The 24,727-nt window shown below is 40.3% G+C and overlaps 1 protein-coding gene across 1 annotated transcript; it reads left to right on the forward strand.

The window, feature by feature from the left end:
- Positions 1-1,610: 1,610 nt before the first annotated feature.
- nelfb (negative elongation factor complex member B) lies at positions 1,611-22,843 on the forward strand. Its single transcript, XM_026187875.2, has 13 exons — positions 1,611-1,859; positions 5,096-5,256; positions 5,364-5,463; positions 6,666-6,896; positions 10,412-10,597; positions 10,706-10,818; positions 10,905-11,007; positions 11,815-11,910; positions 16,154-16,296; positions 17,711-17,817; positions 19,323-19,464; positions 20,192-20,300; positions 22,426-22,843. The coding sequence occupies exons 1-13, from the start codon at positions 1,758-1,760 to the stop codon at positions 22,582-22,584; spliced, it is 1,752 nt and encodes a 583-aa protein (XP_026043660.1). The 5' UTR covers positions 1,611-1,757; the 3' UTR covers positions 22,585-22,843.
- Positions 22,844-24,727: the final 1,884 nt, after the last annotated feature.

Genomic DNA, 24,727 nt, shown 5'->3' on the forward strand with positions numbered 1-24,727 from the left:
TTGTGATTAACTTGTCATTATTTAGCACTTTTCTAGTTTGAATGAGCACTGAAAGTAGCTTTTGCTACAAGCTATAGTACATAAACCCATTCACACACACATTCAGGCAGTCTATGAACGCATTTTCTATCACACACTACCTCTGAACAAATCAGGGACAACTTAAGGTTCAATATAGAACTGTGGCATACATACTCTAAGACACCACTAACAGCTAATGTGTCGTTCAAAATAGCCATGTGCCTAACAGAAGGCTTTTGAAGTAGTGATGGGATTTCCGGTTCTTTCGGCTCCGAACCGGCTCTTCAGGTTGTTTTGTTGCTTTAATTAACTTATTATTAACAATAATATAAAATTATGCACAAAAGGAATTAATTACTAATGTAAAAAAACGTGGTTTTATTTATATATGTTTATATATAAATATATGCGGTGGCCCCTACAGACAAAGCACAAACAAACTCAAAAACACATTCCTAGAGTTAACTGAACTTCCAAAACAGCTACCTAGATCACTTAAATTACACAATTGAAAGCATGTGTGTATTGTTTGTGTATTTATACACAGGCATTCATATATATTCAAATAATTAAAAAAAAAAAGTTCATTTACCTGTTACTACCACACACCAAATCTGGTCGTTGGTACTTGCTGGCTTGTGTAGCCACTAGGTAACAAAAGCTCAACACTGCGCCCAGCATCCTGGAGCACTTCTGTTGTGTTTTGTACCTGCGTCGGAGTTTGTACGTGTTTTGAAGTTTGTACATGCTTTGTCTGTAGGGGCCACCGTAAATATACTTTTATTTATTCACGCCACATAAAATGTAATAAATAAATCATATAATACAAAAAACGGCTATTTACATTTCAACTTTTAACTATTTAAATTTTCAGCTTTTTCCTTTTAAACAATTTTAAAGTGAAACAACACAAAACACTGCAAACCACAACACAATTAAATATAAATTCAAATATGAAAACAAAAAGATGCACATTCTCTCTCATATGGGCCTGCATGAATAAACTTTCTGAATCCAATAAGGAGCCGGCTCGCGTCGTTCACTTCAAAGAGCCGGCTCTAAGATCTGTTTAGTTTGCGACCGACACATCACTATTTTGAAGACTGATGTGTTATGTTTAAATTTTAAAAAAGTTGTTAGTTGTTTTGATGGAGTAAAACTTTTCAAATATGCTCAAACTTTTTTGTATGAGTCTGCAAATATGCTTTTTGATCTCTTTAGTTAAGCATTTAAAAATGATTTTATATGAGACTTTAAATAAAACTTTAAACGTATTTTCCCGAGGTAATTATACTTCTACCACGATCTTTGCCACAATAGAATCCTCCCATGTTTGTGAGTACGGCCAATTTACGGTGGAGCAAAGGGAGTTTGAAATAGAGCAGACAGCTTCAGCTGAGTTCACCGCGAACAAAAACACAGCATGAAAGGCACAGACAGTAAATGCAGCGGACACTTTTAACACTCGGTTTTACATCAGCTCTCTGTACGTTCGCGCTTCTCCGCAGCTTGCAATCGAACCCTTGATGCTCGCCCTTTTACCGCAGAGCACGCTGGAACTTTTCATCGCGGATGTTTCTGGCGGAGTGTTTACAAAGTTGCAACACAGGAAGCTCTCACTGAAAAGGCGAATGTGTTGTTTTCTGCAGAAGGAATTTACTTTTGTTGACTAAACTCCCGCCAGAAGACATCGATTTGACTCAGATAATTTAATTGATGCTTAAACTGAAAGCACGATGTTCGCGGGGCTGCCTGAGCTTGGTATATCCAACGGAGAGGATCTTAAAGAAACTCTCACTAACTGCACAGAGCCGCTGAAAGCCATCGATCAGTTTCAGGTAACACCCAACAGCTTAATGCTTCGAGTGATAGAGTGTACATTTCGACTAACGGTAAATAAGCGTTCCCGGATTGATAAACAAACGATAACGTATGTTCTTAACCACCCAAAGCTAGTCACCGTTCTTCGTTGTTTCCTACCAAGCTATTTTCATCACTGTTGTAGCGATAAACAACAACAAAACAACACAGATTGCAAAAAGAGAAAGTGGGAGAAATGGTCAATGAAAATTGCTCTCCACTTCAAGTTCATATTTTTGAGCTAATATCCTGCATTAAAAAAAAAATCAAAATGCAGGATTTTCATCGCCTTCTCGCCCTTTATTCGGATCTCTCCCGCCAGATCTGTAAAAGCAGGAGAGAGGATTGGAGATGGCAGACAATCTCACAATGCACAGAACGTATGCCGTTCTGTTGTGTTTGTTTGTGGTGTGTTTGGAGTGTTTTTACCTCCATGAGGTGAGAGTAGGTGATATAAGTCGACGACAACTTAGAGCTTTAGAGAGTTTGAACAGCTATTTATTGTCTTAAATAGGTAATACAGTTTGAGCACAAACGATAGACTGTATATGAAAAATGGGCATACTTTTGTCATGTGAAAAGTGAAACCAGTAATCGTGCTATTTGGCCTTTCGGTTTTATATCGGTGCTCAGGAGATAACCCAGACTGGGCCCCATGGAGATACAGCAAAAAACAGATTCCTGCCCCTGTCGTGATTTGTGCATTTTTAATTTTTATTTATTTATTTATTTTATTTTTTTTGCGTAGAAGAGGTTGAGAAGATTTAGTCCCATTTTTAAAAAAAAAAAAAGATATTTAAAAAGATTTGTACTCAAGTCAATCTTCCCTAAGTATTAGGAATGTCACAGACACTCTTTATGGCAACAGTAGGAAGGAAAAACTTGTTTTTAACAGGAAGGAACATTGTATAGTGGGATTAAGAGTAATGGCTCTACCATATCTAAACCTGCATTCTTTTACATAGACACCTTGGGGCAATACCTTTGGTTGTAGACATTTATGGGAAAGCAACCATTAAACTTCTTTGATTTGTGTCCTCAATAGACACTTTACTGGGTGATTCATAGGCTCAGTATCTAGTTTCAGTTTTATTTAATACAGCCTGATATTCATGTCCCATAACCGACTAAGATATGAGCATGCAGTGTCTCTCCATGGCACTGAACAGCGTGGTTCAGAACGTCGGATTGATAACTAGCAGGTGATGTGGCTAACTCCATCTTTTGCACATTTCTGCCCCTGCTGATTTGTAAATTCCAGCTATGTCGCTTGTCCTTAAAATTGCACAGATGTAATAGTCTTGTGCAGTCAAAAAGATGAGCACTATCCACGCAGTGTCCACGAGAGTATATAATCACTGTCTTATAAGGCCCGTTGCATGTGTAGTTTGTTTCATAGAAGAGTCTCTGTAGGTTCTCAGTCACCCAGGTCATGGTAATCTAGGAGCTTGGAAATAAAAGTTTCTTGAAGATCACCTTTCATCCAAGAAGCTTCTTCAGTTCAGGGAACTATTTCAGAAAACTGAAGAAGCTTCTTGGATGAGAGAAACATGAACAAAACATCTTCAAGAAACTTAAAGAAGTCCAGTGACTGTGAAACTCACTGAACCAGTGATTGCCTGCAGTTTAAAGCTGCAGATCTCACTGATGTCCAGGTCATGAAGAGACTGGCTGTAGTAAAATAAGAAATACATTTTAATAAATGATTGTAAAAGTAGAAAAGTTAAAGTTTATCATCTTGTCCACATCTGCGGTGAATCTTTGAAATAAGATGCGCCAACATTTTTCCCTCCTGGGTCTCTTTTTTTTTGTCCTCAGTTTTTTTTAGGAGTAAACACATTTGTCCCTCAAGTTTTTCCACTTCTTTGTACATCCCCTCATGTTCCTTCCAATAGCTTCACTAGTCTTTTCTGACATCTGTAAGTCCTTGTAATGATGCTTTGTTTATTATTTCCTATATTGAGATGATCATAGTTATTCTTTCACTGATAAATTAAAACACTGCAGCCAAAAAGTAGCTAGAAATTTGAAGGGAGAATGAACAGTGCTGAATCAACCGATCACAGTAACTGAAGTAAGTGTGATTTTTAGGGCGGAGCATGTCAAGTTACAACATAGGTAATACCTTAGGTTTTCAGAGGTGTTACAATGTAAATTAAAATCTAACATGGTTAAAATAGAAATATCCTGTGTTTGTGTTTTTGTCAGTTTGATCAGATTTGCCAACTCATAAGAGAGACTACGTTTGCATTAAACGTAGTCTCTCTTATCAGAGCTTTAACAATCTTGAACATTTTCAGCTTGGGAACATGCTGAGGCAGTTTTATTATTTTCCCAGATACCAACCATTATGACAGAGCTACAGAAAATCAGCGATTTAATCAAATTCAGATTCACTTGCAACAAATTCAGTAACTGTTTATTTGAGCTTTTCAAACACCAATCCTCAGCATTCACTGGTAATACTGAGTGTTTGTGGCTTTGTCGGGTGTTTGTTTGTTTGTTTTTTTGCATTTTTTTCATGCTAAGCTCAAAATATTTAGGTTTTTGACTGGTCATCAGGGAAAAAAGGATATTTCCAAAGGCGATGTGAAAAACAAAACGCCATCACCAAACTTACTTTGGTCAGTGATAACAATTAAATTTTGTTTAACAAAAACATGACATATTGATTGAAATTTTTTTATAAGGGATTTCCCTAAACGTTATAATTCAGATGACTAACAAATGTATGGGGGAATATGAGAATAATTCTTTTTCTGGACAACCTACAATAAGTTGCCGTTTTCTACAGACATATGTTCCTATTATGCATATAGGCTATGCCCATGTCGTGTAGCCATTATAGCACAGTTAAAGTTGATTTGTTATTCAGCTCTCAGTTCGGTTTCAAATCAAAATATTCAAAATGAAAACATGGTGTATTTCTTCTCCTGACGTGCTTAATTCTTTTTTCTGTTTACATTTTTAGGCAAAGAGTCAATAAACCTACTAAGTTTATTCATTTATGCAATTTACATTTCATATTTAACTTACATTTAATACTTTGTGGACCATTTAAAGCCCGTATTATATGAACCATATCATGGAGTATAAAATGTGGTTGGCCATGTTTTACAGGTGTGTGCCCTTATGGGTAAGCTGACTTTGAATAGAGTAGCTGCACGGCTAGAACTAATTCCTGATGAGTCCTTGACATGTTACATTATTGCAGATGGAAAATGGAATCTTGCTGCCAACGCTCCAGTCTGCTCTTCCTTTTCTCGATCTCCATGGCACGCCTCGGCTTGAGTTCCACCAGTCTGTCTTTGATGAGCTTAGAGAAAAGCTGATGGAGCGAGTTGCCGTCATAGCCGAGGGGAAGGAGGAGGACAGGTCTGTGATTGGTTGTGTTTTGGTTTTTTTAATTTATTTGTATGCTTGCTGAGGGAACCAGTGTTTTTATGACTTTTTTTTTTTTTGCTCTTTTCTTCTATCTATAGATACAGGAAGCTTGAAGAGCTGCTCGAGAAGAGCTTCCCACTTGTTAAAATGCCATCTATTCAGCCGGTGGTGATGCAGGTCCTGAAGCATCTACCTAAGGCAAGTATTTCAACCATTATCCGTTATAGGAATTGATCCTTAATTGAAAGGATTAATAATTTCATCCGTAATTAATCCTGCATTGAAAATACAAAGCAAATGTGGCTAAGGGATTTATTTTAGTTTAAACTATCACCTGGGAGTTGGATTGGTGTTACGCCCCTAGTCTAGGCGGGTAGGGACGCACATAAGGTTGGAGGAGAGAGAGACCAAATCCCCGCCCTGGTTCCCAAGCCAAACATCCAAACCAGTTGTAAGTAAAAAAAGTGATTTTATTTAAGGACAAGAAGCATAGCTCCGGGGTGAGCCCAGGCCAAAATAATAAACAAAACCAACTAAGTCCCACCAGAAAAGACTAACTAAACCCTAAGAAAGAAAAAAGAACAAACAAATGACAGAGCTATCCCTCGCTCCCTGACCAAGAAAACAGGAGAAAACGATTCCAAAAGAAAAGGCAGCTCACCCCTTCCGCTTCAGCCCACGAGTGCCTAAGCTTACAATTCACACTCCCACAAATACACAAGATAAACGCAGGCTGGGAAAACCAGGGTCAGGACTGCGACGGCTGTCAGGCTACTCGCTCGTTCCACACTCTCTCTCTCTCTCTCTGGAGCTGTCAGAGCGGCTTTTTGAATGTGGTCACCTGTTCCATGGTCCAATCAGCTCACTACTCTTCATTAGGGGAGGTACCTGTAGAGAGTCTTAAGCACAGTAAAGAGACACAGAACAAACAGCCCACACAGTGTTCTTATGGCCACAGCCGTAACAATTGGGCTCGGATCACTTTCACACCATAAACAAAGCACTCTGGAGTTCATTTGGAACCATACTCAGACCACATCCTCCAAAGAGCCTCGGTGGGAGGGAGGTGGGGGGAGTTTGATTTAAAGAGATTAAATACCGCAGGTGTGAGAATAACCTAAGACATGCTGCATTTGTTTCTTGGCCAACTCTCTTTAATTCCCACAGAACAATCACTGTGAGTGTCTACTATTGCCAGACACTGGTACAGCATAGAAATAATCAGCCATCGTGCAAACTGGAGAAGTTAACTAACTTCAGTCTCCAGCATTAGCTGATGCTCGTAGTAAGGGAGGGGAATGTTGTAAGCAGTACATGAGAAAATATAGTTTTGACAAGAAGCCAAGGATCCGTTTTAGGCGGACCTCTTTTTAACCTTTATTGCTTGCTTCTTCCTGCAGGTGCCAGAGAAGAAACTAAAGATGGTGATGGCTGACAAAGAGCTCTACAAGGTGTGTGCAGTAGAGGTAAAAAGGCAGATCTGGCAGGACAACCAGGCTCTGTTTGGGGATGAAGTCTCACCTCTCCTAAAACAGTACATTGTGGAGAAGGAAGCAGCTCTGTTCAGCAGCGACCTCTCCATCCTGCACAATTTCTTCAGCCCTTCTCCAAAAACACGACGCCAAGGCGAGGTGAGTTGCAGAGCACAATAACACTGGCTTCAGATTTATTTCAGACTAAACAATGTAACACAATTTTAATTTCCTTAAGCTCCTTTAGCAGCCATTACAATCTGGACATTTCTTGGACAGATTCCACCCATTCTCCATTTATAATAAGAGGGTAGTGGACCTGTCTGTGCCTCCTGAAGTTATGAGTTCTTTTGTTTTAAGGACATTCAACTTCAGGGTATTTTCGGAGCACTAGCGGAGCAAGTTTTCTATCTCCGCCCTCTGCGCTGTCTGATCTCCATCGGCATACTTGACGATGATGTTGGTTGGGTGGGTTGGTGTGCAGTCATAGGTGTACAGGGCGTACAGTAGGGGCTGAGAATGCAGTCCTGAGAAAACATAGTGGTGGTCCCAGCCAATGGTGGGCTTCTTTTGCACCATTCACAGACAGTAAAAGCCACTGTAGTGTTGTTTAGGTCGACAGGCTTCTATAGCTCTCGTCTCAGGCCATGTGCATTGTCTGTTTGGCCGTCCTTAGATCTGATTAGTGTCCCAGTCCCCACAGCTGTGAATCAGATTCATTTATTTAAAAGAAAAGAAGTTTGGTGCAACTTCTTTACTTGCACGGGTGTCATCCAATAAGCAAGCTCCAGTCAACCTTCTGTTACTTTCGCTTTGCATATGGCTCATGTTGACATATTGTGTGCAAGCTGTCATGGACCAAATTAGTTGAGAGACATACAGAGGACTTGCCTGTCCTGTTGTCCTGTTATGTTGTATGTGCTTTTCATAATGTGTCTTGCACAACATGCAGCTAGCTGGCACCTTGCCACGGTGTTATCAATCTGTAGAAGTCAAATGCTAGTTATGTTTGCATTGTACCATTGTAACATGAGTTACAGATGACTAAAGTCAATATGTTAGAATAAGTCAGGATTATGGATCGTGCTGTACCTGGTTGTAACTATTGGGTGCTAGCATCGTCACTCTGAAATTATTTTGTTAACAATTCTTAGCAGTTCTGACAGTGGAATTAGAAGAAAGGCATAGGCACTGAAAAGCAATGAAAGAGAAAATAACGTCACCAAAGATGCATAGGAAACTCTTAAATGTTCAATAGTGATGTGTCGGTCACGAACGAAATGGCTCTTGGAGCCGGATCTCTGAAGTGAACGACGTGAGCCGGCTCCTTATTGGGAGCTGTGGTTTTTTCTTCTTTCTCTCACCCTCTCTCTCGCACTTTTTTCCCGCTTCACTCCGCACATCAGCCTTGTGCTTTGCGCTGGGCAGAGGGGGGAGGGGCGGTAGTTACACTCACAGTAGCACAGGAACAGAGCGGGAGGGAGAGAGAGAGAAAGAGAGCCAGGGACAACAAGGTCACATTAGAAAGGTATAGTAATCATCCACAACTATTTTCAGTTGCAGATGATAAAGGATTCAGTAAGTTTATTCATGCATTTAAATAGTTAAAAGTTGAAATGTAACTAGTTGGTTTTTGTATTATATGATTTATTTATTACATTTCATGTGGTGTGAATAAATACAAGTATATTTACGGTGGCCCCTACAGACAAAGCACGTACAAACTCCAGAACACATACAAATTCTGAAGCACGTGAAACCTCCAAAATGCGCACAAACTCCAAAACACAACAGACGTGCTCCAGGATGCTAGGGGGCAGTGTTGAGCTTTTGTTACCTCGTGGCTACACAAGCCAGCAAGTACCAACGACTGCATTTGGTGTGTGGTAGTAACAGGTAAATTAACTCTTCTTCTTTTTTTAATTATTTGAATATATATGAGTGTTTGTGTATAAATACACAAACAATACACATATGCTTTCAATTGTGTAATTTAAGTGATCTAGGTAGCTCTGCTAGCGTTAATTGAACTTCCAAAACAATGTGCTCTGGAGTTTGTACGTGTTTTTTCTCTAGGGGCCACCGTATATATTTATATATAAACATATATAATAGGGGTGCAACGATATTCGTATCGATATTGAACCGTTCGATACAGTGCTTTCGGTTCGGTACGCATATGTATCGAACAATACAAAATTTGTAATTTATTTTATCAACTTTCCTTCTGACGATGCTGTCTGTGTTGAGCGCTCAGTGAATCTGCGTTCGACTACTCCGCCTAGGCTCGACAGTGCAGCCTAGGCGGAGTAGTCGAACGCAGATTCACTGAGCGCTCAACACAGACAGCATCGTCAGAAGGAAGAGCGCAGGGCAAGCTAGCGAGACAGAAGTTAAGCTCTCCTTGCAACATGGACCTCCCCCACCCTCATTCAGATCTGGCGTTTGGAATTATTTTGGTTTTCATGTGACGTATGACCCTGAAGGTAAGCGAGTCATGGACTAAAGTAAAACAGTATGTTGGATGTGCCACTCAATGCTCAATTACATTGGTGGGAACTAGTGTGTTAGCGCAGTTAGCTCGTTAACGTGTTGGCCGTCTAGCCCCATGCACGGGGCGATCGGCGGTAGCTCGTTAACGGAGATTTGCCGTGTTGTGGCGTTAAGGTCATTTCAACGAGATTAACCTGAAAGCACTAGCGGGAAAAAACAAGCAAGCATGCTACTAACTTTAGCCGAGTCATTTAGACAGCTGTTTAATATGCTGCTGAGAATATAGCCCAGAAGAAGCGGATAGTATAGCTTTTATTTTGGAAAGAGACATTTCTCTGTAATAAACTCTCTTTTCCAAAGATGAGTGATTCCTCAATCAGATACAGGGCTTGTAATATCGCTAGCCCAACGTCCCCGGGCTAGCGATTTTTTCAGTCGGGCTACCAAAATCTATCTCTTCCCTGCCCGTCGGGCTATTGTAGGAAAAATATATGTCAATGCTTTTGCATTCTTTCGGAAATGTAGCTGGGTAATTATGTCATTGGCATCGGTGAGCCACTGTCAATATGTGACATATTGAAGTCGCGTTTGAATTTGCGCTTGTTTTTTTGCTTTCACTTTGCAATCGCGCGAACTGTGTATAGAGAGCGACAGTACTGATGCGCATTCACTGTCAAAATAAAAAACGTGCACAAGGGTTAGGGTTAAATTTAAAAACTGTACTTTTGAGTTAAAATATATATTTATAATTTTAATAAATGACAAATTAAAAAGGCATAAACATTTTTTTGTATCGAAAAAATATCGAACCGTGACACCAAAGTATCGAACCGAACCGAACCGTGAATTTTGTGTATCGTTGCACCCCTATTATATAAATAAAACCAAATTTTTTTACATTAGTAATTCCTTTTGTGCATAATTTTATATTGTTGTTGATAATAAATTAAAGCAACAAAACAACCCGAAGAGCCGGTCCTCTAAAAAGAGCCGGAAATCCCATCATTAATGTTCGAAACAGCAGGTCTAAATAGTTGATGAAAGTGCTGTATTTAGGGGAGAGTAAAAATAACTTGGCATTCTTAGTCAAAGGTCTGGGGTTCTCAGGAGCATGTAAATTATATACAGCTCCTGTTTTGGAATTCCCTTTGCTGACTATTCCTGTTGTCTATGTACTGTAGGTGGTTCTAAAGCTGACTCAGATGATCGGGAAGAATGTGAAACTGTATGACATGGTGCTGCAGTTTTTACGAACTCTCTTTCTGCGAACCCGGAATGTCCACTACTGCACCCTGAGAGCAGAACTGCTCATGTCTCTTCATGACCTGGACATCAGTGAGATCTGCTCGGTGGATCCCTGCCATAAGGTGAGGGCACAGATACTGGTGGTAAATAAAGTCCCTAATCACATCTCCAGTGTATTTTACTTTGTGTGTTGAATGGGTTCTTCTCGTTTGTTTTGTGCAATTTGACAGTTCACTTGGTGTTTAGATGCCTGTATCCGTGAGAAGTTTGTGGATGGTAAGCGAGCCAGAGAGTTACAGGGTTTCCTGGATGGAGTGAAGAAAGGACAAGAGCAAGTCCTTGGGTAACAGACGAGGAGCTGGTTTATGAAAATAGTTGCTGATCATTGGTAGATGCACAAAATAATGTTTTGATCATTGTGCATTGCAGGGACCTGTCTATGATCCTGTGTGACCCGTTTGCCTGCAACACCCTAGTCTTGAGTATCATGAGGAACCTGCAAGAGCTGCTGAGTCAGGATGCTTTACCACGAGTGAGTATACTGTGCATGAGAAACAGAAGAAGTGATACACAATTGTGCTGACAATTTGTGGTATTATACTGACTGACAACTTTGGGGTGATACAGCAAAAACACGCAATGTGGCAAAGAAAAGGAAGGGAGGCACATTTAGAAGTTTAGACGATGAAACAGTGCCACTCTAAGTGCAAGTTTTAGTTGTGCAACACAGAAAGTTGAAATAAACCCAAAACACAATAATTCCCTGCAGTTATTCTGCAGTGTCATATTATGTTTAAGGTTGTGAGGTTATTTCAGTAAAAGAAGAAAATACAACAGTGTAAAAATGGTTGATTTTAAGCAAGCAGTCAGAGCGGTGCATTTAATTCATGCAGCCACTGACAGAAACAGACAACCATTCACACTCACATTTGGATTCACCAGTTATCCTTGGGGGCAGGAAGCTGGAATACCAGGAGAGAACATGCAAACTCATAAAGGCCAAAGCAGGATTTGAACACTGGACCTTCTTACTGTGAGGCAACTGTGCTAACCACGACAACACCATTACTGCCCCAGTACATGTTATGTTTTTAAAATCAGTTTCAGTTAGTGAGCTAATGTTATGTTGAATGTGGGCTTGTTTTAAACTAGTCGAAATAAGAAACAAAATTCATGCACTAATTTAGGTTAAACATAATATTTCAATGCTGTTCAGCAGTGCATCTCTAATTTTAAATGTTGTCTAATGCTAATTACTAGTTGTCTGTACCCACATACATATACTGTGATGGGGCAGCATTTTTGATAACAGTCTCATGTCGTATGTTTTTGCTCACAGGATAGTCCTGACCTGATGCTGCTGCTGAGGATGCTCTCACTGGGTCAAGGAGCCTGGGACATGATTGACAGTCAGGTCTTCAAAGAGCCTCGTTTGGTGCGTAAATGCCGACAACACAGGTTTATCTGAATCTGTGCATCAAGTTTTTGCTTTCACTGATTAGAAAACAGGGGACCTGCTGTGTACGTAAATATTGTTACTCACAGTATTGTAGTGTCTCTGGAAAAATCTGTATTTTTATTTAAACCAGCTATAAATCAAACTGAAGCAAATTCCTTTAGTTTGATTTCTATTTGATTTGAATTTCTTTCGGTTAATAAAAAAAAAAAAGTAAAATGTATTCATACCATATAGGCCTTTGAAAGGCAAGAAACCAGTCACAGTGGGCTTTACAGAGGTTTCAATAACCAGCTTGTCTAAGGACAAAATGAACATGTATGAACTTGTAAAACAACACAGAACATGAAGTATGAGCCAAACGCCAAACAGATGAGTTTTAAACTGTTTTTTAACACAGAGGCTGTGGTACGAAGAGAGGGCGGTAAGCTATTCAGTAGTTTGGGATGCACAGTCCCCCATAGATTTCAGACAGGTGTGCGGGACAACAAGAAGAATTTTATTTGTAGACATGAGAATAGGAGTGGAGTGGATCAAGGATGTAGGAGGGAGCCTCGCCTTGTAAGGGTATAGAAGTAAGAACCAAGATGTGAAACAGAAATCTCAATGTTACAGGAAGCCAGTGCAGAACCTTTGAGAACATTTTTGGACAGATTGGAGGGAATTAATAGATGCTTAAGACAGGCCAAACGGACTGATCTAAAATAAACTCATGGTTCTGCGCATTGGCTTTTACAGTGGATGAGAAGCACTTACAGTTGTGGTCAAAAGTTTACATACACTTGTAAAGCATATAATATAATGGCTCTACCGAGTGTCCCGTTATTTCTAAAACTCTGATTTTTCTCTGATAGAGTGATTGGAACAAATACTTCTTTGTCACAAAAAACATTCATGAAGTTTGGTTCTTTAATGACTTTATTATGGGTTAACAGAAAAAAGTGATCACATCTGCTGGGTCAGAAATATACATACAGCAGTGCTAATATTTGGTTACATGTCCCTTAGCCATTTTCACTTCAATTAGGCGCTTTTGGTAGCCATCCACAAGCTTCTGGCAAGCTTCTGGTTGAATCTTTGACCACTCCTCTTGACAGAATTGTTGCAGTTCAGTTAAATTTGATGGCTTTCTGACATGGACTTGTTTCTTCAGCATTGTCCACATGTTTTCAATGGGGTTTAAGTCAGGACTTTGGGAAGGCCATTCTAAAACCCTTATTCTAGCCTGATTTAGCCATTCCTTTACCACTTTTGATGTGTGTTTGGGATCATTGTCCTGTTGGAACACCCAACTGCGCCCAAGACCCAACCTGTGTGCTGATGACTTTAGGTTATGTTGAAGAATGTGAAGGTAATCCTCCTTCTTCATTATCCCATTTACTCTCTGTAAAGCACCAGTTCCATTGGCAGCAAAACAGCCCCACAGCATAATACTCCCACCACCATGCTTGATTGTAGGCATGGTGTTCTTGGGGTTAAAGGCCTCACCTTTTCTCCTCCAAACATATTGCTGGGCATTGTGGCCAAAAAGCTCGATTTTTGTTTAGTCTAACCACAGAACTTTCCTCCAGAAGGTCTTATCTTTGTCCATGTGATCAGCAGCAAACTTCAGTCGAGCCTTAAGGTGCCGCTTTTGGAGCAAGGGCTTCCTTCTTGCACGGCAGCCTCTCAGTCCATGGAGATGCAAAACACGTTTAACTGTGGACAATGACACCTGTGTTCCAGCAGCTTCTAATTCTTGGCAGATCTGCCTTTTGGTGATTCTTGGTTGACTCTTCATCCTCCTGACCAATTTTCTCTCAGCAGCAGGTGATAGCTTGCATTCTCTTCCTGATCTTGGCAGTGATGAAACAGTGCCATGCACTTTATACTTACAAACAATTGTTTGCACTGTTGCTCTTGGGACATGCAGCTGCTTTGAAATGGCCCCAAGTGACTTTCCTGACTTGTTCAAGTCAATAATTCGCTTTTTCAGATCCATGCTGAGCTCCTTTGACTTTCCCATTGTAGCATTTGTGGGCGTTTGTATCCAATGAGCCCTATTTAACCTGTCTAAGAGAAGTCACCAGCTGTAGTCACTCATAATCACTCACAAGAAGTTAAGAGGCCATGCTATGAAGCTCAGTTCACTGACAACTTTCTAAGTCACCAAAATTGCTAATTCATGTTGCTGTATGTATAATTTTGACCCAGCAGATGTGATCACTTTTTTCTGTTAACCCATAATAAAGTCATTAAAGAACCAAACTTCATGAATGTTTTTTGTGACAAAGAAGTATTTGTTCCAATCACTCTATCAGAGAAAAATCAGAGTTTTAGAAATAACGGGACACTCAGTAGATCCATTATGTTATATTCTTTACAAGTGTATGTAAACTTTTGACCACAACTGTATTTGGCCAGCAGTACTCAGAAATGATCATTAGAATTATAAAATAATTTGCTGTCTAACCTTTGATTGCATTATGAAAATGTATTAAATTGAGTAATTTATCCAATTCATGGTATTTAATGTCAACTGTCGACAGATAATAAGAAATGGTTTTTAAAATACTGATAATCTTACAATAATAGTCGTATGTAATATATATTTCAATACTTGTTTTCTCAACAAGTACTGAAAGCTATGACAACAAATTCTCTTTTAGTCTACAATAAACTAGCTGCCTCAATCCCATAGAAGTGTAGGGGCGAAGACAGTTTAGACGCATGTCTCCATCGCAGTGCTGATGTGGTCACTACACCTGTAACTCATATTTTCAATTCCAAAATTTTAGAAGGTCATGGCCCTAGTGACTCAATAATTACTTCCCTCATGCCGTCCTTGCATTGTGTTATAGGCAGAGCTACACAGCTCATGAACTTGAATATCTCAATAAACCTTGATTTCTTGACACAGAACTAAATACACTTACCACAAAAAGTAAGATCATTCGTGTTTAGTCAGTTATTTCTTTCTTGTAAGAATGCTTCTTCGCCCTAAATCTTATGCTGTTGGAAAGCCTATTTATGTCCCATTACATTGTGCCACATTTGTAAGGCCAATCCATTAATAGGTTGAGCAGCAAAGTTGACTGTGGGTTGCACCTAAAATGTGGCAAATCTTCTCTACCAGTGCCATACAGCTAATTCTTCTATTGACTCTTGTCTTGAGCTTCTGGTACCCCAGGTGCTGATAGTCAGATGCCTGGTTTGTACCTGTGAGCATGGACCCTGCATGCCAATCTGGTTATGCCCTGTGCCATATGGCAACTTCAAGCTGGTGTTCCCCAAAACCAATTTGCAGCATTATTTGAAGTGAACCCTAGTACCATCTCCAAATTGAAGGCCCAGCTCCAGTGTAACGTGAGATGTCAGAAATAGGCTGCAAAGTGGGTGTCCGAGGAGACAACGCAACGACTGTATCCTTACCCTCTCAGCACTTAGGAACCATAGACAGTCTTCTACAGATATGCTGAGATTATCCCTCTACCCAGACTATCCAGAACAGACTGCACACATCCAATCGCCATTCACTGCCTTTCACTGTCAGGTCCATTTGTACCGGTGATGGTAATATATGCTGGGAACTTGTGGAGGAACATTATGTTCAGCAGTGAGTCCAGATTCTGCCTATGGCACTTGTGATGGCACTTGTGATGGCACGGGGCAGCATCTCTGTCACTGGAAATTTAGCTTGTCATCACTGGAGGCAATCTCAAAGACTACATCCACTATTTGGGAGTGGAGAGAATGAAGTGGCCTGCATGCAGGTTCAACCCCATTGAATATTTCTGGGATCAGCTTGGGTCTGCTGTTCTTGTCAGAGTGACCAATGCAGCCACTTTGGCTGACTTAGGTGTCTCAATTCATCAGAGATGGGAGCCCTACCCCGTAATAAAAACATTTTAGAAGCACCAAGAGCACTCTAATGCAACCTGAGTTTATATTTGGCATTTTCTGCACCCTGTTTGTACTGTAACAGCAACAGGGAAAGCTGCTTCTCCACCTCCTCTTTACCTCTGCACGTGCCTCGTTCCTTCCTCGTTTTGCTTTTAAAAAGTGATGATGCGCATTGTTGAAGTCTTTTATATTGTCCGGTTACAGTAATCCAAATCAGCAAATGATAAATCTCCATTGTAATAATTTCAAACATTACTTTGAAAGATATCACTGCAAGTATCAGGAAAGCAGTCCAGCAGAAGTCACCGTGACATTATTGGTATTTTTATGTCACCCTCAGGATTTGGAAGTGGTTACTCGCTTTTTGCCTGCAATGATGTCAGTGGTTGTGGATGATCACACCTTTACTGTGGAACAGAAGCTCCCAAGTGAAGAAAAGAGCTCGCTGTCATACCCCACCACCCTGCCTGAATCCTTCAACAGGTAAAAACACAGCAGCAAAAGAGGAGAGGCAGATGTTATATTGCATCAAACGCAGGTTGTCATCAGTACTTTCATCTCATAGCTTCCTTTCTCGGGAGGTAAGAAGCACTGTTACCACGGTAACCCTCACATCTGACTCTAATGTAGGTCACTTCTAAATTTAACTATAAAATGTCAATTCTTCACATGTTTGTACAAAACAAATCACCAAACACAAGTGAGAAATCATAAACCACAAGTCTTTAGTACTGCTCCTTTATTTTTCTTCTCAGAGACAGTAGTTTTAAATGATAAACTATAGAGATGTTGATGTAACATGATGTATGTAACCACGTATGAGGTGTAAGAGATCAGTTGCATTGACTTCATTACTTGAAACCTTGGGCATGTTTGTCTTTATGACAATGACTTCTATGCTTCTAGCAACTTCTCCTTGGGTCAGTTTATTATCCCAGCAGGCCAGGCATCAGTAGCATCCGATGATTGGCAGGGCATACGTGTTGGTTCCACAGATCTCGTGCTTCCTCTGCAGCTGTTTGGTAGTTGCATCTTTCCCAGTGGCCTCTTTGTGGTTAAAATTTGCCTGTCAGATTTCAAGGTATTTATAACGATCCTCAGTGTCTGCAGCGTTGCCTTCTATCAGAGCAGTCCCTACAGCTCCGTCTATCTAAGTGTTGTGGATCAGTGAATTGATGTCTTACTTATTTCTGGCATAACGTTGGAGTCAACCATCTGTAGAGGAGGTGGCCTGTCTGTAGCCTGTCATATTTAAGGACCTGAGTGAGGAGCTATGCAGCACAGCAGTGGGGACAGAGCATCTCTTTGGCAAATCCTGCACTTGATGGAGGCTTTGGCTTGAAGTTGGCCTTTAGTCTCATTTTCCATATGCCTGCTGAATTACTGTTGAAGGCTCTTGGGGTTTTGTTAATCTTTGCAGTTGTAGGCATTCCTGGGTTGAATCATAGGCTTTCCTACACAAGTACACGGGTTGGTCATTCTGGTCTGCTCTGTCTACCAGTAGCTGGCCTGTTCACTTTGCCCTAATGATGCAAGGGCATCCAGACTATCGATGACACACATAGACTAATATACTACCGACACTTTATTCACTTTCAGTCACTTTGATTTTTAGACTGTATATTCTGTGTATTTATTATCTCACTCTTATTGTCCTTATCTTCAACGTTATGCTGCTCTGTTGTATGTTAATTGCCCCTTGGGGATAAATAACGTCTTTCTGATTCTGATTCTGTCCTGGGTGGAATTTGAAATGGGATGTAGTGAATTAGTGGGTGGATCCGTTTGTGGAGGCAATTCATTAAGTCGGTTCACTAAGCTGAACAAATGGTGACAGTGGTTGTCTCCAGGACCACACACAGAGGTGTAGCAGGTTATTGTTTCCCTACCCCCTCAGATACCTGCAGGAGAACAGAGTGGCCTGTGAAATGGGTCTCTACTATGTCCTCCACATCGCCAAACTGAGGAACAAGAATGCCTTACAACGGTTGCTGCCTGCACTTGGTGAGTGTCTGAATTATAACTATAACAACAATTTCATCCTGTAACTTGAGTCAAAATGCAGTATCACTGCCTTTTTTTCACGTGACTGAGTCTTATACCTGATCTCTCAGTTACGTTGCTTGTTTTATGGTTTTGTTAATAAATCACAATATTAACAAAGATGTGCACGATTAGTCGACTACTCTACAATATTTTCAGCAGTCTGCAACAGACGCACCAGTCATGTAATATGATCGTTAATATTTTGATTGCTGTCCAGTGCCAGTACATAGTTGTTATGTAGCCCTCTGCCCCCAGATGGAGCTGCACCCCTCCTAACGTGGTTTGCTCCAGAAAATGAAAACAGAGTTGTATCTAGGCTTTGTCAGAATAAACTGGCTGTCAACACTCAACATGAGCAATACACATATTTAGCACAGGCATGGGGACGTTCATTTTCATGTAAAGAAAGCTTTTGCTAACGTTAGCCACACCAGTATGACATTGTTTACCTGAATATGCTACAGTCCGTAGCTCATCACAGCAGAAGATTTCACTCAGTGTTGTTGAATGCAGAGGCTTTCAAAAGTTCATTAAATATAATGAGCCTGAATACACGGTGCCTGGCAGACTGTAGCACAACCAAAACTGACAGAGGAAATGAAGCTAAGTATGCAACAGCAGGCTGTTCAAATTCCACGACAAATGAGTCGTGTGTCAAAAATCTGTCCTTTTATTACTGAAGGAAATTAGCAATGCTTTTAATTTGTGGATTAGAGGAAAACTTGGCAGCATATCTGCGAGGTGCTGTTAGCAAGTTGGGACTGGAAGATGAGGTCGTTACGTATCCAGACAACAGAAGCAATAAGGTAGTGGCAAACAACATCATGTTGGAGTAGGAAGCAGTTTCTTGTTTTGATGATGAAACTTGATGAAAACTGCCGGTTCTGATCTAAACAGGACAGTCACAAAGCTGATGGACGCACATGCTGTGTGTCCCTACCTTAGAGCTGTCAGATGACAATTAAGGGCGTGGTCCCTGTGCTCCCTCAAAAGTGCCACCACTGGTCTGTGTTGAACTTTTACCATGAGTTTGTTGAACAATACCCTCCTAACATAATTAAAACACACGAGGAAGAAATGAATAATTTTCAATTATAAAATAGTTCCCAACCCCAAAGTCAGCCATGTATTAGTCGTTTCCCATGACTACATCAACTTGCAAGTCGCTGTCTATGTTCCCACTACATCTGCTGTTGTCAAAGAGTTTTTCTGCTGCTGGACTTATTGCCAGTGAACTGAAATCACGTGTTTCACCCCTATGTTAATTTCGCTGAACAGAAATGTTTCTTCAGTAGAGTAAGGACACTTTTGATGTTTAGGCTTTTCTAGTTTAGTCAACTAAGAAATTAGTCACCAGGAACATATATTCAGAAACTTCACATTCAGTGTGTTAATGACTGACCATCCCACTTTATAGGAACAGTTTGAGTCTTACAAGTGTTTCCTTTTTTGTCCCCCCGTAGTGGAGACCTACAATGATATGGCTTTTGGTGATATCTTCCTTCACCTGCTGACTGGACACCTCACACTTCTCTCTGATGAGTTTGGATCAGAAGAGTTTTGTTCAGTTGTCTTTGATGGATTCCTCCTTACATCTTTCTCCAGGTAGGTTGACTCAGTGTTACAGTATAAGACTACATCACCATTCTCATCCCACACCACCAAAGTTGACTAAAAATACACAAAGCTCTTATTACCACCCAGCTTCTGACAATAGCAGAAAGCTTAGTGGTTCAGTAGTTTCAGATCCCCAACTGCTGACCGTCCCCTTTCAACGCCACCAGCCTAAATTTGCTGAGCAGTTAGGAAGGTTAATGGATGACAATATTAACAATAAAGATTTAATTTCTGTAGCATCTTATAAACACGTTTTACAGAAGTTTAAAAGTGATTTTAAAGATGTAAGCAGGTGCTGAAAGGGGCCATCCCAAAACTGCCAGTCCATGTCCTTAAGCATGAAAACATGGAAAGATCATTTATTCTGTGTGTATCAGGACATAATTTAACTGTGGAACATAATACTGCATGTAAACGTGAGTTCCTGTTAGCATAATACAGGAAGCTAACAAGGCAATCACACAAGTCACCTTCAAGTGTGGCATAAACTGTGCTGCATAGGTCTCACCCCCTACAGTCCCTTTTACGTAGGTCACAGCACAGTGAACAGCTCTCCAGTTGGTCATTCAGTGTTAGAGAATAGAGGATTGTCATTGGCTAAAGACTCATGATTGACACGTCTTTGCCCAAAGAGCAAACACCCTTCTCTCATCACATGATTTGTTGTTGTTGTTGTTTTAACCAAGATTGTCTCGACTGTCTGAATTCGTTACAGTAAAGAAAATGTCCACAGACACACCCTGAGGATGTTACTGCATCTACACCACAAAGTGTTACCATCATGTATGGAAACTTTAATGAAAACGCTGGACCCTCCAAAACAGGTAGGTTTCAGGTGGAGAGCTCCATTTAAACCCTCGTGTTGAACCACTTTTTGGCACAAGGGAGCAAAACGATCGCATGAGTGCTGCTGTTTGGAAGAATAAAGTAGTCGTGGCAAAACAATCACATGACCACTTCACGATGACAAAGCAACATGGTGATATATACCAGTTTTTAAATTGTGCTGATAGTCCACGTAAAACCAGAGTCATGATAAACAAGATATACGCAGAATAGTTTCGTCACGTTTAATATCTAAGGACAGCGCAGCGAGACCTCTCTGCTTATGACCTTATGTCAGACCTGCAGGTATCAGGCTGTGATGTTCTCTTAAAGTGGACAGAAATTATTTTTTGGAGTGGCACAAATAATTTGTGTGGCGTCTTATTTAATGCAGAACAGCTGATTGTTCTGTAAATAGGTTGAAATGTTTATTTAAAAAAGGGTAAAAGTTTGCAAATAACTTTGTTGTTTGCAAAACTTGTGCGTAGGATTTTAAAATTTGCAATTTTATTTGCATTTAAAGTTCTGAAATATGATCATTAAACATGTTTGTGGTTGTTACAGTAAAAAAATCTAACTTTTTTCTACTCAGAGTTTATGTTTTTTGTCTGATTTCAGATCAGTTGTGTTAATACAGTATATCAAAATGAAAACATAACTGTAAATTCAGACACGTGAGGTTGTGTGAGGATGACACCAAACAAGGCAAATAAACAGTTTTTAAAGGTGAAATGTGGAGGAAACATCAAAAGTGGTCAAAAACAGCCTCTGGACCCCAGAGGGTTAAATATTTTTCTAAAGTAATGCAATAGTTACTTTTCCTAGTAATTAATTTTAACTCCGTCACTAACTCAGGTACTTTTTTGAATAAGTAATTAGTAACTATAATTAATTACCCTTTCAAAGTAACTTGCACAACACTGGTCATTATCACCAGAGGTTTCGGGAAGAACTATTGTGAGACATTACCCCACCCTGTCATGCGAACACTTAAAGTCACCTGACAAAAGGTGTGAGTGGGGGTTGAAGGGCCTGGGATGGACTCTCAAGAGTACATTTGCTACATTGCAGGTGGCAGGCAGCTGGTGTTGGAGCCTCTCCCTCTGTTCAATGATGGTTGATCACATCATTCATTTTTTACTCCGCCTTCAAAATATGCATCTTAACTGGCCCGAATACCTGTGTGTAAGGATGAACTTGAATATTTAGATGACAGTTATATCTAATTCAAAAATGTGACTTATCAATAATTGCTGGTAGCTGACCAGTGATTAAGCATTTAGAACATTGTAGAACTTCCTGGACCACAGTGGCGTGTACTTCCTCCCCCTCGCTGTCATTTCTCGTAATAGTCTTTCTGTTTTTGAAATTTGCACTTCGCACTGTGCCGCTGCACACAGACACACAGCTCCTCTACTCACTAAGAGCAGAATTAATTAACATTCATAACCCTAAACAACACTTGGAGGGATTTCAGAGGTAGAAAAAAGTTTCATTTTCAACAGCACTGTAGTGTTGAACAGTTATTAGGTTGACAGGTTATAAATGTTAACCTGGCCGGCACACAAACTGACATTAGATGTTTAACTCTTAGCAGTTATCCACCACATTGGCATCTGTTGTCTTTAATGTAGCATCTAGCAGCCTGTGCTTGGATAGAAGATAAATAATCATTCCAGGCTGAAAGGATCATGGATGGGATATTGAGCCCTGACCGAGCAGATTACAGGCAGAGGTGAACTGGGCGAGTCGGTGCTGTCTGTGCAGAGCAGCCAGATAAACTGAGAAGAAGGTTCAGAGTCTGGAGAACTAATCTGAGTACATAAAGATTGACGTCTGGAGCAGAGCAGTCTAATCAGATGTCAGGCCTGAGGAGCAGAGCTGCAGACTGAGATGCAGCAGTACGAGCAGGGGATCAGAGAGGCTGACAGATGAGATTCACGATTCTTTGCTGTCATATTCAGAATGAAATTAAGGGCATAGAGTGTGGACAGGATGATGCACTTTAACTCATTTTTAAAATGCGGACAGTGATCATTGTAGTCTTACACGCACACACACGTGTGAACGCGAGTTGAATGTCAGTATACTGTATGTGCTGACACGTGTGCTGTGTGTTCACAGTGCAGTGAGCCACTGAAGGAGCTCTACACCCAGCTGACAGAGAAGATGGAGGCGCAGAAAAAGAGCCCGCCTCCAACAGATGAAACTCCATCCCTGGACTTGGGGCTGCACCCAGTGACTGTTCCCACTACGGCCTCCACACCAACCACACCTCTCTGAAGATCTTAATCGCTGATAGACTTTACATGCAGGCTGCAGCTGATTCATGAAAGGCTGGAAATTTTACAGTTGTAGGATTTTTTTTCTTTTTCATCAAGGTTTCATTGCTGTAGACGTGTCTTCCAGCTCTGACAGTGTACTGCTGTTTTTTTTGCATTATTGTTCAGATATACAATATTTTCATGTGTATCTGGGCTGTGTGTGTTTATGAAGTGTGTCAGTAGTGCAAGAAACCTGTAAATAAAGAACTGTTTGCAAATATAGTTTGATTTACTATGAGCCAGGCAAAATGCACCACCTGGATAGTAACACAATCACTCGATGAGACACACTCGACTGCAACAGGAAATAAGAGACTGATGTGTGTAAACCCCATTGGTTAACTTACCAACAGCCAAACATAGAGTTCGACATGCTGAAGACTTGTTTGACTCTGGTAAGCTCTCACACAAGCATGAACATGTCAGTTAGATGTCCCTGCGCGTTTATTACACTTTGAGAAAACAAAGCAGAAAAACAGGGATTACAGTGAGAATTACAAGTACGGATCTGCTCCGAGACCACTGGAAGCTGCATGAGTGAGTGGGACACACACACACACAGTGAAACAAAAATGATCAGTGATGCCTCTGACATTATTGCACGAGTCTTGTTTTCTTCATCCGTGGGTCTTTTTTACTCAAATATGATAAATTATCCTCACCACACACACATGCATACACAGTGATGTTCTCGCTCTCAGGTATCCCTCTGCACACAGACCAGCTGAAAAAAAGGATTTTTTAAAATCCAAATGGCGGTTTTGATGAAGTATTTCTTTTCAGTTGTACACGCAACAAGAACAACATCTGAAGTTTGGGAATTGTTGCCTTGGCTTCAGTAAATCTCATTAACATAGTTAAAATGTAAATCCTATTTTAAGATCATCCAAATACTTTAGTAGGCATTGTAATCCTACTGCAGCGTATTTAAATCTTTTAGCCTACTTCACTTTGTCAGACAGAGAATGTTATGTGATTTATTGGCTGGTGAAACTCAGCTTTACAAACAGTGTGCTTAATTACAGTTAACAAGGAAGGCAATTACTTTTTCACACCAGGTAGGTTTGGACAGCTTTTATAATTTAAAACCTGCATTTTGTCTGCATTTTACTTGTGTTGATATTAAAATGTTCTCAGTGATGATGAGGAGGAGGAAATATACAGGAAACTAAGAAAAATCGAAGGGAGTCTGTTTACTGTCCACATGGGTCACACTTATTGCTTATCTGGGGAGCTGAGCTGAGAGATCAGAGTCACAGTATCTGTAAATACACATTATACTACAAGTGTTTCCAGGATTGTTTTTAAGGGCTTGTACATCACAAACATGAGACATGAGGGCACAGGAAATAAGAATATTTGTTTAAATACACTGAGGACAGTTTTGAGGCATGAAGAAGGTTCGGCCCTGTGCTCTCATATCAGTGTATGTCATTAAAATAAGCTGCACAAGAGTCTAAACATTGTTTAGTATTGAATAACCATTTTGCAAAGAGAAAACATTTAAGCATCAAAATACACTTTAGGAGTGAAAGTACTCATCATTGATGGAGATTATTTTAATCATTTGTATGCTGCTTGGTACTTTTATCTACAAGTACAAAATGCAACATTTGCAAACAGCATGAAATAGCCAAATAAAGTATACTGCAAGTGCAGAGTACATTCAAATATCAAAGTATATGTACGAAGTTACATTGCTACCCATGATGTCAGTGGCACTTGGCACTGTGAGATTACAGTACTGCAGTGCAGGGGCACTGGGAGAGACCGATCAATGCATTACAGTCAAAGCACAAAACAAATACCCTACAAAAGTCAGTGAAGTATTGATTTTTTAAATTGCAATCACATCATGATCTAAAGAAACAAATCTGAAACAAAATAACTGACTTCTATCATTCTGGAAAGGGTCGCATTGAAGGTGTTCATGAATCAACAATAAGAAAGAGACTTGACAAAAATGGCATCCATAGAGCCACAGAGAGCTCCAAGGGAAAACCACTGCTCACCAAAAAGAACAACAAGGCTCATCTTATGTCTGTGAAGGTTCTCAGTCATCCAGGTCATCGTAGTCAAAGGAGCTTGCAAAGAAAAACGTC

The sequence above is a fragment of the Astatotilapia calliptera genome, chromosome 12 (genome assembly GCF_964374335.1).
Source record: "Astatotilapia calliptera chromosome 12, fAstCal68.1, whole genome shotgun sequence".
Taxonomy (NCBI): domain Eukaryota; kingdom Metazoa; phylum Chordata; class Actinopteri; order Cichliformes; family Cichlidae; genus Astatotilapia; species Astatotilapia calliptera.